This window comes from Thalassophryne amazonica, chromosome 22, assembly GCF_902500255.1.
Source record: "Thalassophryne amazonica chromosome 22, fThaAma1.1, whole genome shotgun sequence".
NCBI lineage: Eukaryota > Metazoa > Chordata > Actinopteri > Batrachoidiformes > Batrachoididae > Thalassophryne > Thalassophryne amazonica.
Genome location: NC_047124.1, coordinates 29,745,211 through 29,759,188, shown reverse-complemented (window position 1 = coordinate 29,759,188; position 13,978 = coordinate 29,745,211). Strand labels below are relative to the sequence as shown.

The 13,978-nt window shown below is 40.3% G+C and overlaps 1 protein-coding gene across 1 annotated transcript in view; it reads right to left on the bottom strand.

The window, feature by feature from the left end:
• Positions 1-2,520: 2,520 nt before the first annotated feature.
• Positions 2,521-13,978, bottom strand: part of tmtc2a (transmembrane O-mannosyltransferase targeting cadherins 2a) — a 179,989-nt gene continuing 168,531 nt past the window's right edge. The window contains exons 10-12 of the mRNA XM_034163037.1: positions 12,499-12,613; positions 10,313-10,376; positions 2,521-2,725 (exon numbers count right to left, since the gene is read on the bottom strand). Of these exons, the coding sequence (XP_034018928.1) occupies positions 2,522-2,725; positions 10,313-10,376; positions 12,499-12,613 (383 nt within the window). The 3' untranslated portion in view covers position 2,521. The remainder of the gene's footprint in view (positions 2,726-10,312; positions 10,377-12,498; positions 12,614-13,978) is intronic.

Below are 13,978 nucleotides of genomic sequence, written 5' to 3'. Positions count from 1 at the left end.
ATAGGGGAACCACTGTGTAGTACCCAAAAACACACATAAGTGGGTCTGGTGGCTGCTAAATAATGACAGGGTTCTCGATGACAACAAAAAATGTTTGTGGTGCATTTATTATGTAAAAGAAGGGTTCACTTTTATTTTACAAAACACGGTCTATAATTTAACCACAGTTGTGAAAAACATCTAACATTCTCTCTCTCTGTCACATCTGTTCTGTGACAGGAAACACAGGGATATCCCTGAGCACAGAGAAAAATGTACATACAGCATATATATATATATATATATATATATATATATATATATATATATATATATAAAACACATTTTAATGCAGTTGTGTATTTTAGCCTAAGAAGTGTAAGAGCTAATGAGACAGTCAGATGGCCCAGTGTTTGTGTCCTCATGTACAATACCACATTAATAAATTAAACTAGATCAGTGGTTCACATGAAATTAAACAACATTTGACACAGTGAATACAACACGTGAGTAAGAACAGTTCTTTGCTTGGCACAAAAGGCGAAAAGACTCAGTTCTAGCTTTGGCACCGCTGTTGAGTTTTCTTGTGGCCTTTTTTTTTTAAGTTTTTGTTTTTTATCACAACACGGGCTAAGCTTTAACTTGCTATGCTAATTAGCTGTAGCATTCTGCTGCCGGTTGTTTTAAAACACATTAACTACATGCTAGCTACTGTAGCTAAATCCTCACTCATCTTGATTATCAACAATTATGTTTTTAATTTTTTTTTTTAAAAACAACCTAACAGTTGATGATGTAAATCAATTTAAATTGAAATTATCTTTTAAATGCCCTTTGCTACTTTCTCAACACTTTGACTGGTGGCGTTTCTAATACCCATGAAACCGCCATATTCATTCCGTTACCTCAACCACAGTTATATTTCTGACAGGTTTTATTAATGTTGGTGAAATGTTTCAACCTGGTCTGGGAATAATATCAACTCTTGTGGTAGGAAATAATTTCTAGTATTGTGATACAAGGGATTTGTGGGCTCTGGAAGAGGAATGCACTTGAGTATTTATTGTTTTCATTTGCCTTTGACTTCAGTATAAAAAGCCAAAAGAAACAGTGAAACTATCACAACTGGTCATCACATTCTAAAATTTAACAACTGTGATATTAGTGTTTATTATTTGATCCATACAGCCGACAACGTTTCAGTCCCAAACATCCCAACAAGCCATATACACTCTGTTTCAGAATGGTAATAATAATAATAAAAAAACGTATTTCCTTCCTCTACAAGTTTAGTTTGAATTGACTGGACTTCTTGTTTAGTCTTCAAGATGTTTCACTGGTCATCCAAGTGGCTTCTTCAGGCTGACGTCATTGGAGATCAGGTCTACTACCAAACGGGGTCATTCGTGTCAACAATGGCAATAACATTCATCTTACCCAGGAGAGTTAAGGTCAACTCACCTCAAGGGGGCTGTTCCTCTTGTGTAGTGGCCTTATTCTATTGGAGGAGAGATGAAAGGACAGCTCTCAAACCACCTATTGTCCCATATGACATGGTTTGAGAGTGGTGTAAAAGTATGTCTAACTGCAGAAACATTCAGTACACTTAGGGAATGATCCTGTTGTGTCTGATGATTTGCGGACATTCATGCTGGTTATACAGTCGCAAATTGAGCTTTACCAGCGAAGGTAATGAGGTTTTTTTAACTGCGATTTGCGACCGTATAACAGCATGAACATCCGCAAATCACCAGACACAAGGGTGTTATTCCTTGTTATTCTAATTCAATTGCATCGTTTGCACAGTTTATTTTTCTGTAGGTAATTCAGTTGGCGAGGCTTACCGTCAAGCCGAGGCAGCGTCGCTCTAACAGCGGTCAGGGCGCAGAGTAATCCATCAAACGTGAAAATCCATCAAATGCGAAACGGTAATTCTGTATCAGAATCCACATCAATACTTCCATATGGTAGCTTAAACTCACCAATTTCGGCGGCGGTATGCGACTTTCTCTCGCTCACAGCTAACAGCTAGCAGTGCGCGCAGCCGGTGTTCTGTTGAATTGTGCATCTTGTCGCATAAATCGACAGTTCTGCTTCCTCACTTGGAATAATACATCCAAATGTGAAACGGTCAAATATTTTGCCAGCATTACCCCGATATTATACGTTCTGAAATCTCACACGCTGAACCAATCAGATCCACGGAAAAAATTTAACTGGATTACAATAACGTGTGTTCTTTCTTCAATGCACAATGCTGTCCTTTCATCCCTCCCCAGAATGATTAAGGATTGTAAGCCCATGACACTCTTGAGGTTTTGAACAAGATTGTTTTCAGTATCAACACTCTTTCCCTGAAGGATATAATGGGGGCTTCCGCATCAGTTTAGTTTGGAAGCCACTTGGATGATGTTTGGATGAATTGTCTGGAAAGCTAAAGATGACATCGGGTTCATCGACTGCCTTTCCTTTAATCCTCTAGGTCTTTCCACGCCTTTTCTCTTTCCTTTCTCTAGAGAAACCGGGACATGACCCCCTCACTTCAAAATTCATCCTTTTGTACCCCAACCCCATTTTGAGTCCTGAGGCCCTGCCTCTCCATGATGTTCCACAGCTTACGTAGGTTGGACTGGGTAATGGCATCATCAGGTTTGAGCTGGAGCGCACGTAGGTAGTTGGCCTCGGCTTCTGGAAGCTTCCCATTCAGGTGGAGGATTGCACCAAGGTTCATCAGAGCGGCTGGGTACTGGAAGTAGATAAAGACGTTACGAGTGGTTAAGCAGGATAAAGTTTGTACTCAACAGTAATGATACAACTGCAAGCATGATGACCCTCGTCCTGCAGTCCTCTCAAGAATTCATGTACATATTTTACAAAATTAATGTTATACGACGGAATCAGTATAGCTATGGGAAAAGTGCCCAGAACATCAAACAACAACACAGCTGAAATAATGGCACATTTTGACAAGAAACTGAGTTATTTCACAGTTATGTTACCTTGTGATTAGCGCTAACAGGACAGAAGATACTGTGAACAGTATTAGGCCCTATGTTGATGATCTATGGTGCACAAACTAAGGTACAAAGCGCAAGTCCATATGGGATGTACCCAACAAATTAGTTACTTTCCTGATGCAAAATCTGAGCACATGGGTGCAAAAAGGCTGGGCCACGCCTCCACATTATGTGGGGGTGTGTTGTGGGCAGGCTGTACACACAGCAAATTGGAGTGCAACAAGTTCTCGTTTATTTTTATTAAGATCGCCTACGGAGAATTCACAAGTTTGATGGCGAGGGAGCAATCAAACTTCGCTATATGTGAAGACTGTTCACTGAGCAGCCTGTATTAGTGGAAGGATCAGGAAGGACAAGTACTACACAATGAGATGCGTCCCTTGCAACACCTTTAACAGTAATGTAAACGCTTGTTCATGGTTACCTTGTGGTGTGATCTTCTGTGAGTTTTTAAATTTGTGTTGAACCCTTTGTGGCACAAAGACCCACAGTCATGTCCAAGTCTATGTTTCATCACATTTCTTTTACGAGATCAGCGACGTAACATCACAGGGACTTCATTCCACCACTTCCTGAAACTACAAATTCTCAGCTGAACTATGCATCTCTCCTCTAGATCTTTTACTCACAGCCAATCCCTGAGGCCGGAGAAGATCACACGGTATGTCTCCTCTTTCACTGTCTGAAAGGCAGCACTCTCGCTGCAGCGTCTGTTAGTATGTGAGCCTCACTGAAAAATGTTCATGAACCCTAAAAGAACTATTCTGTTGACCTAAAAAAACTGCATTTAGTCTTACAGAGTACATCATTGTGGAAAAACACACGGAAGATTTTTTCCCCCCACAGAATCGATGCAAGTTTAGTTTTTCAAGGCAGCAATGGACAATTTTTGGAAATCACTTTTCATCACTGATGGACTTTATTCATCCAAAAAGGAATTATGTGAAAAAAGAGAAGACATCCAGCAGACAGGTAAGTGATATTATTTTACAAGTATGCTGGTTTGGAATATTTCAGGTCTCTGTGTGTAGTTCCCAATGGATGGCACTGCTGCATGACACTTTTTTTTTCATTCAATCACTCATTTTTTTATAATTGGTTAGCTGGAGAATATACTAGGAGTAACTGGGCGAGGGGAGGGGTGTACACCCTAGACAGGACATGAGTCGGTCACAAAGCCACATATAGAGAGACAAACACATTCATACACACCTACAGTCAATTTAAAGTTTCCAATTCATCTAAACTGCGTGTCTCTGAATGTTGGGAGGAAGCTGGAGCAGCCGGTGGAAACCCACACAAACACAAGGACAACATGAGAACTCCACACAGAAAGGGACCAGATGGGATGTGATCCCACTACCTTTTTGCTGTGAGGTAACAGTGCTAACCACTAAGTCACTATACCACCCATGGTACAGTATTTATTTATGAGGATGGAGCCACCAGGCAGGAGGAGAAGAGGGAAGCCAAAGAGGAGGGTTATGGATGTACTGAGGTAGGACGTGCAGGTGGTTGATGTGACAGAGGGTGATGCAGAGGGCAGGGGGAGATAGAACAGGGTAATCCGCTATAGCAGCCCCTAATGTAAACCTATTTCTAACATCAAAATGCTTCATCCACATGAATAAAAATGTATCTGAGGAATTTCTAAATACATATTTCAAATTTTCAGCTTGAGAGCCAAATTATATCTTTTACCCAGTGTTCTATACTCTTCTGCTGAACATTTTGATATGCAACACAATGGCATTATACTATATGCAAATACCCTTAAAAGGAAAATTACTGAAAGTATGGTAAAATAGAGAACATGCCCCATTGGACACCAGTGGGTTAAGGTTAGAATGTTTGATTATTGTTTGTAATGTGTTTCTGTATCATAGTACATGGACCCAATGGCATTCATGACACATTTTGCATAGTGAAGTTGTACTGTATGTGAATGAAACGTTGTACCTACAAACAGGTTTCAGGTTGAAAATTTCCAGAGTAGTCCTTTCAGCGTGTACTGACTGTGTGAGGATGTGTCAGTATACTTTATGACCCAACTAAAACCATTTATTGTGGGTTTAAGGGGTACTATTTAGTAAAACAGCTACTTTTGAGTCAGCCAAAATGAAAACAACTGGCTTTGACAACTTCAACCTTCATAGAATCCATCACAGGTAGAATTTGCAGCAATCCATAACTTACACCCCTCCCAAATCTCATTCCCATCTCGGCTGGACCTCCTCCCCCAGATCTGGCCTTGTTCCTGGACCCGCGTCATAACTGTGTGACATATGGTTAACAGCTTGGCAGCCACTTCACAGATTTTTTGGGTTTTTTTCCCCCAAACATAAGCCTCTTCCAAATGGTGATATTTTACTTGTGTACAAACTACTTCTATAACCTTGGATGTGGAAGATTGTTTTCCTCATTAGCGGAAGACGGAAAGCATTGGTATGGAAGGTGCTCCAAAATTATTTTCCAAAGGGAGAGGAGGCTGAGGGTTTCCAGAGAGTTTTCACATCAGTTCATGATGATACATGTTGAGGTTTTATGATATTCTGACCTACCAAAGTATTCACGGTTTTAGAGTATCCCAGAATCCTTTGCACGCTTGATAATGGCTCAGCTTAATGCTAACTTTAACAATGAAAATGTCATAGACATGCTAACGCGTTAGCATCAGTCCCGTTTTTAAGTTATAAAATACATCTATCAACTGTTTCAGAAGACCATAATATGTTGGTTTAACAGAAAAAAGGTAAATATTACTCACAGACATACGCTCTTTAGGGTTTTAGCGGGGAAAAATTAAGATAAAGCGAAATAAAACAAAGAACCAAAGAAGCAGCAGATCAAAGATTGAAGCACTGCTTCGTTGGTTCAAGGTTCAAAGCAAAGCCACGTTGTAGAAACGGTTGATTATACAGACTCTCTGCAGAGTCTGTAGTCAATGTAGAGAAATGATCATTTTCCTGACAAACACCCCAAAAAACAACGGCCACTCTGAAAGACAGATAAGGGAATTGTTAAGCAAAAAAGCTACTGACGTCAATGAATCGAATAATTTCTTAAGGATACCCGAAAAGAACCGGTTCCTGACATGCAACCGTAACAACACAGGCTTTTTTTTTTTTTTTTATAAAACTCACATTAAAGACTCACGATTATCTTAGTTAAACACCTAAATACATATTTTGGTTGAACTCACCTCCATAACGACGCAATGTTGCAAACAAGTTGCCGCAAACGCTTGTTTACAGACGAAATCCCGGCCTCCCCAGCGAGAACGTGATTACACGCGAGATTTGACACCGTAAAGGCGTCAATAAACTGCCCTAAAAATAGAGCAATAAAACAGTTTACAGTTAGAAGGCAACAATACAAATCGATTGCGTAACTATTGCCAGTGTCGCCAACCGAACAGTCCCCTCTAAAAAAACTGGTCCGTCGTGCATTCACTGAGTCTGACTCTGAGTCTGAGTCTCTTCACCCAAAGCGATCAAAGGGAATAATGGGATTATTAACCATCAGATGACAAAGTAAAACCTCTTCAATCATTCTAAAGTCAGTTTTAAGCAGAAACGAGGCGATAATCAGTTAATCGCTACGGACGCTCAGAAATGGCGTAAGCGCCACAGCAGCATGTCAGTCTCAGACATGCTGCTGCGGCGCTCTGATCAGTCCGCCGTCTTTTATTATGAAATATTGCTTAATTTATTTAAGTATTGTAGTTAATAATGATGGCTATAAGATGGATGACACGGACCAATATCCCCCTCCCAGAATGACAGAGTAGTATTTTCATTGTACAAACATGCTGAAGGGCAGAATTACTGACCAGATCCAGGGCAGCCAAAAGAGGGCGCCAGAGGTACCTGGTTCATTGCCCCTGACACAGGTACATTTCTACACGCTTCCATGTTTTGGCCTGATGCCTTGTTTCTTTTGGCTTTAAAGTAAGGCTGTAACAAAGATAAAAATTAAAAAAACTATGGCTTTACGTCACAAAATTTGGCCCTCAAAATGCAGGTAATAGTGTTTCAGCGATTTAAAATCGGCATATCGATCTTTTCAACCCAGCACTACTTACTTCATCTTGGACTCTATGCCACACAGGAGTCCTGAGACAGCAGCCATGGCACACTAAGATCAACAAGGACCCAATGACATTCTGAACAAGTTGGGTGGTAAAATCTCACCAAGCAGACATAAACCATTACAAATGGAGCACTGTTTACAAGTGTACGGTCTCTAAAGCACAGTAAGCCATCTGTTTTTGACTGAGGTCATGATTTGTGAAGTCCCTCTCAGCAGAGCCATGAAACGGATCTCGACTTTTAACAAGCTGGATGCACAGTATGTTTGTGATAACAGCTGCGTCCGTTCTTCAGGACGGGTGACGTCCCAGGAGGAACGGTGAACTATCATCTTATTGTCTTCAAATCAGAAAAAAAAAATAAAAAAAAATTCATGCTTCCAAAGTGAGGTCATCATCATTTTGGATATGCTGGAAAGAAAAAGAACGTTGCAGACATCATAGCAAGAATTATTAGAGGGAAATGGCACGCTGGCTAAAGGTCCCACATTGCTTTTCTTAGCACGCAGAACACACAATGAATCTTTCATGGCTTGAAATCCAATATTTGAGAGACACGCTAAGCAGACGCACTCAGGGAAAATGTCAGAGACGACAGGTGCTTTACATTTGACAAATGCATGGCTGAAGGTTGTCGAAGGAATGCGTTGAACAGCACACGCGGTACTCCACGTCTAATACCTGACTTTTAGATACGGTAATAGGCAGTAAGGGCTCAGACACTATGACCTTTGACAGCAATGACAATGACCTTCACCCAAATGATTGACCTCGTTGACTGTGCCAATCCTGGAATCAACCTCTGTCACATTTGGTCAAATGTGGTTGAAAAATCAAATTCCTTGACCTTTTACTTTTGCCAATATTAATTCTTTAAGGGTAATTTCGAATCAAACCACTGACATACCAAGTATGGTATAAATCAGAAAAAGGAGCTGGGAGGAGTAGGTCAACAAGCACACAGGCAGACAATGACCTTGGCCCCAATCTTTGACCTTTGGTAAACTTGGACCTTGCTGAGGAATTCCTGAATCCACCTCCATGTGTGCCAGAGGTGGTGCAAATTAGTGTGAAAGTTCAACCTTGGAGACTAATGAGCTTAACAGGAATGGCTGAGTTTTGGTCAATTTGATCTCACCTGGGCAATTCCAGAACCCACCAACATACAGTATATGTGTAAAGTTGCGTGGATATCACAGTGAAAACCAAATTTTGACCTTCACCATTACCAAAACAAACTCATTAACCCTCTGGGGTCCAAGGGCATTTTCTCAATTTGGCCACACCTTCAGTAATTTCTCTGTTAATCCTTCAATATCCTCACATTTTTCAATAGAATGTAATAGATATCAGTATGCTGTATCAAACAGTTTAGTTGAACATTAATGGGATAGTATAATGCCCATGTGTTGCTTATCAAAATGTTCAGAAAACTCAGCTTTCTGAATGTGACACATAGAAATCCTTCAAATCTTTAGTTAAAAAAATATACCTTTCTTCATGTGGATGAACTGTTTTGGTGTTATTTGGTTCAGCAAAGTAGTGTAATATATTTAAAAAAAAATAGATTAGTGCTCAATAAATGTCCAAAATGAAAATATGTAATTTTGTATATTGAGTTACCAAATTTTTGAGTGATTTAGATAAAATGATACTACATACATACATATATATACATAAACAAAATAACATTTGAAAATTAAAATCACCTACCAAGTCACCTGGATGTCTTCTATCTTCAAATAAATAAAACAAAATCCAAGAATATAATCAATAGTTTCATGGCAATGCCGATGATTCAGTGTTAATCCATAGTTGGGCTGCGCTGAAAAAGTAATTTCTCAGCATGTTTTTCCACAATTTCTTATTGTGAAGGACTGAATAAAAACTGAAGTGTTTTCTAGTCAATAACAAGGCTCTGTTTTATTCAATTTATGAGTGTTTTTTTTCCTTGTTCTGTCAGTGAGAATATCAACTGACGCACACTGCACTGCACACTGCACTTCACTCTGCCTGAGCAGAGAAGCACTGGACTGGCTGTAAGTGACAGATTGTCTTGAGGGAAGATGCAAACTCTAGCTAAGAAGTTGTACTTTGAGGCAGTAGCTGAACAAAGTCTCTGTGACAGCTACTGATCAATTAATCAAAATATGATAAAAAAAAATTGTTTTGGAGACTCCAGTGTTTCTGTGGCCGCCAGAGGGTGAAGGGCAATTCTGGGGTTGACCGTCATCCATGTATTAGGCGTGGTAGGAATCGGCCAGTGGATGTGGGAGGAGACGGGGAGCAAACAGATGGAAAGACAGACACATGCTCAAGTTATTGTCTGATTTTGGAACCACTGATTAGTGCCTGTTACTCCAGAGCAGGATGTCTACATCAAAGACTTTCTCCTGATCAAACTGGCATCACAAGTCACAGAGAACATGGTCGCTAAACAAACAGATGAGACAAAATGATAGCCTATTGCAGCCAGACGCAGAAAACCAGGAAGTCTTCTGCCTGTGAACCTGAAACAGGTGAGTTCACTAATTAGCTCATCGACCTGCTTCAAGAGTTGAACTAATTAGAATCAGATTGTTTAGAGGGAGGATGGCGCAAACATGAGGCGTGATTTTGTTTGAGTTTAGCACAGTGACGCTCCAGATACAAAATCACACAGATGAGTGGGTGAGTGTCCATCCCATCCACATTGTGTAGACCATAACTCAAAGACAATAAATGCTATCACCTTGTAACTCACCAAAGTAAAAGACTGCATAATGAGGATGAAAAGATTAGATGGTGGTGACGTTTTGCGTGCCACATTAAACAAAAAACTTTGTTTGACTATGCAGTTTCCTATAGACATGTATGCCCCCTACTGGAAGAGGTAACTACACAGTAGTGTGAAATAGAAGTAGAACTTGATTTAAACAATGGATAAAACTGGTTGTGGATGATACCAAAACGTTTTGTCTGTACTGCAAATTAGTAACAGACAAACTGGAAACATGGTTTTGCAACATTTGGAAACAGTTGCAACACGCATTTTTCAGAACATTGCTCTGGAATCCATATTAAAACAAGACATGCGGAACACTAACACCTACTGGATGGTTTATGAATGTGCACCCATATCAAATTATACACTAGCTCAATTTCTATGCGCGCACCAGCACACGTTAATTTGTAAATTAGTACAGGCAGTAACGCTTGTGTGTATTTTTGGAGGTGAGATACTTACGTCTGGTCTGAGACTGGCTGCGCGCTTGTAGTGTCTCTCTGCTGCCTCATTTAGACTGGCCTGCCTGCAGAGAAATCACAACAAAAAAAATCAACAATTATGCTATTTAATACTTTTACAGTTAGCTTTAGACAATGTGAATAAGTCATTGAGTATCTTTCAGAATTAATTTAATCATAAGAAATGAAAACAGTACAGCACGGTATATTTTAATTTGAATTCAGATATTTCTGAGATTTGCTTTTATACACACGCACATAAATATATATGAGGGACAGATTGTCTCAAGGGAAGATGCAAAGTCTAGCTAAGAAGTTGTACTTTGAGACAGCGCTGAACAAATAACCGATATGATATATAATTAACCGATATGAATCGAAAATTTCACAGTACTAGACTATGCTGTACGATAAACTGGTTGATGACTCGATTTTAACGTTATACGAGTAAAATCGGTTGAATTGCATTACCTTGCTATTTAAGTTCTTTCAAACAAAAGTGGCCACACTGTAAACCCAAATGTTCAAATTAATTAAAAAGATTAAGTAGTGTAAACTCAATTTTAAGAAAATGTTCTACTTGCTTAAATATTTCAAGTTTGTGTAATAAAGTCTTACTTCTTGAGTAAATTAAACTCAGAATTTTTGATTGACTTGAACTAATTGTATAAGTAAGCAAAACTTCAAAGCATAACATAAGCACAACTTAAAAGAATTAAGTAATTATATGTGAAAATATTTGAGCTGACTTAAACACTTTAGCAGGGGTGGTGGCCAAGTGGTTAGTGCGCTTGATTTTGGTATAGAAGGTTCCTGGTTCAAACTCCACCCCCGCTACATTTACCCATGCAATGTAAAGCTGCGTCAGGAAGGGTATCCGGTGTAAAACCTGTGCCAAATCAACAAGCAGATCCACCTTGGATCTGCTGTGGTGACCCCGAGTGAAAAACAAGGCAACAGCCGAAGGGTCTTACTTTTACTTAATGAACACATTCATTTAATTGTAATCACAAGGTAAAAGTAGCATATAATAAAAACTTTTAAGTTCTGGGAATAATTGACATTTAAGTTTATGAGCTAAAAAATTTTATGGCAATTGATTTCCTCAACATTTTTGAGTTCTGCTAACTTGTTCGGGTTTACAGTGAAGAAAAACTAGAGGAATCAGTGACTGCTCCTTTACACAATGTCTCCCAGTTGCTCGCGCAAGCTAACAACTTATTTTCGTGAAATGAAGGCTCATATTGCGTAAAATATGAGACGGCCGTAAAGCATGAATCCCCGTCGCCCAAGATGCAAAAAAATGTGAATCAAACCAAAATCAAGACAGATGAACGCAATCTGTAAGCTCACCACTAGATGGCACTAAATCCTGCACAATGTAGCTTTAAAGAGACGTCAAACTACAGAAAAGGGGTGGTTCATTTTCATCCTGGTTATAATTGTTCAATATTTGTCGAAGAAAAATCTCACGATTCCCAGCTCACATTCATTATAAGTGACGCAGCTTTCGGTCATAATGCAACCGATGACAATTGCGTTGCAAATTAATTAAAGGCAGATCTAACCTTGATCCTCGTCCCACTTTAATGAACTCATCTGAAAATAACAAGAGTCCTGTGGATTTATTTGCACCTTCCTGCCGCCGAATCACCTACGAGCTCAGACTTTGAAATTTTTATGCATTCGTCTGTGGCGATGCATTTAAACGGAGGATGCTCGGAAGCAATAATGACTTTTCCACATTTCTTGAGCAAAAATAAATTAAGGGACACCAGTCCATTAATATTTCCTTGAGTTGTTGAGTTGCAGGGAGTAGAGGACATTTGCAGTCCTTTTTGACACGTTATAAGACATATAAGCTGTCTGAGCGCGCGCTCGCCAAACCTCAGAGGAAAATCTTTCATGGCTTCTTTACAAGCCTTGGAGACTGGTATTTATACATGTCATACAGATAGCTTTTACAGCAGCTCTTTTCACAGAAATGAACTTCACTTCTCTGTAATATAGCTAGAATTCATATTTTCAGTTTGGATATTAAATAGCAGTGGAAGACAATAAGCCAAAAAAATGGCAAAGCGACAAGGAAGCAAAGCGATTCATTCAGTGTGTTAAATTGAATTTTCTAAATCCCATTTTTAGAACTGGCCAATGCCATACTTGTTGCAAAATGGGCCTTTAGCAAACCTTAGCATGTGCGCGGCACTGAAGACCACGTCAAACTCGGAGCTGTCCAGCTCGGCGGCTCTCTCTGCCATCTCCGCTGCTTCGCCAAGACGGGAGTCTTCCAACAGAAACTGACCTGGAAGACGAGAAACCAGGAGGTATAGTTGATGTTGCCTCACAATTCAAGTGGTACACTTCATCTGAGTCTCAGAGTAACCATTCGTTTGACCTGAAGTCATTCCATTGGTCCCAGAAAAGACCTAGATCAAAGACATCCAGTCACCACCTAAAGATTAGACTTGGACCTTCATTCTCCTGCAATGGTAGAGGCATCAATAAACACCTCTATCTACTGACCTCGCAGATCTAAGATATGGTCAATGGCCTTCTTGAGTGTGAAGCTATACCTCTTCAGCAGGTAGATGAAGAGGTATGGCTTCCAGGAAGTAGTCAAGACACAGTGCGCCAAAGTTCTCTGTAGTGTTTTTAGCTTCCACATTATGGTAAACAAAACTCTCACGCACTGGAGGCGTTTCTTGGCAACGGCACTCACGAGTCCATTATGCCCGTGAAAATCGTTGACTATTGTAAGACGGCTAATCTACAAGTTTAGCCATTGATGTGAAATGGTGATTAGATGGATAATGTTGGGTGATGAACCGTAGTCGACTAAGTAAGTTTAGTAGACTAAAAGATTAGAAACTGGGCCCTGGAAATGCTAAGAGGGTTGAGTTTGTGAATTACCTGCCACGGGGCCAGACCATACACAAGGAGCACTATGAAAACTTGTAGCCGCATAGGACAATTGTTGTGTGAAATTACCCAAAAAAGTTGACAAAGGTTGTCTATTTAATCGGGACAATGCCCCGTCCTCAAAAGTCACTCATGTTTGGAACTATGGCTTTGGACTCACTGACTACCCCCAATTTTTCCGAACTTGGCACCAGTGGAGTTCTTTTTTCCCCCAAAATATCCATTTTCTCCCACATCCGTGGGTTCAGGTCCCTGACCTAGCAGCTCTTCCCACACTTCCCCATTGTTGGCCAAGCCCTCTAACTCTTCCTGGGGGATCCCAAGGCATTCTCAAATATACTCTGTCCAGCATATCCTGGGTCTTCCTCTGGGCCTCCCACCAGATACCAGAACCACTTCAGCTGGCTACTTTCGGTGCAAAGAAGCAGCAGCTTTACTCCATATCACAGTTCTGAACCTTTTTACTGAGCAGTATAAATCCTACTCAGCAGAGATCCAAACACTGCAGTAACATGGAAAACCAAGCGGACTATTCTGACAAATAACGATCAACATGTACTTCGGGCAGTGGCTAGACTTTGCATGGAGCCGGTCTAGAATGGAGCAGTGAGGCACCTCCTTCCCTCCACTAGCCTTGGGTGCACACCCTGGGCAAGTGCTAGTACACCCATAGCCTCCCTTGCCAGGGTTACAGAGTTTCCATGCTGCCTTGCATGTTAGTCCCGGGAGGAGTAAAGGCTAAGGGAGT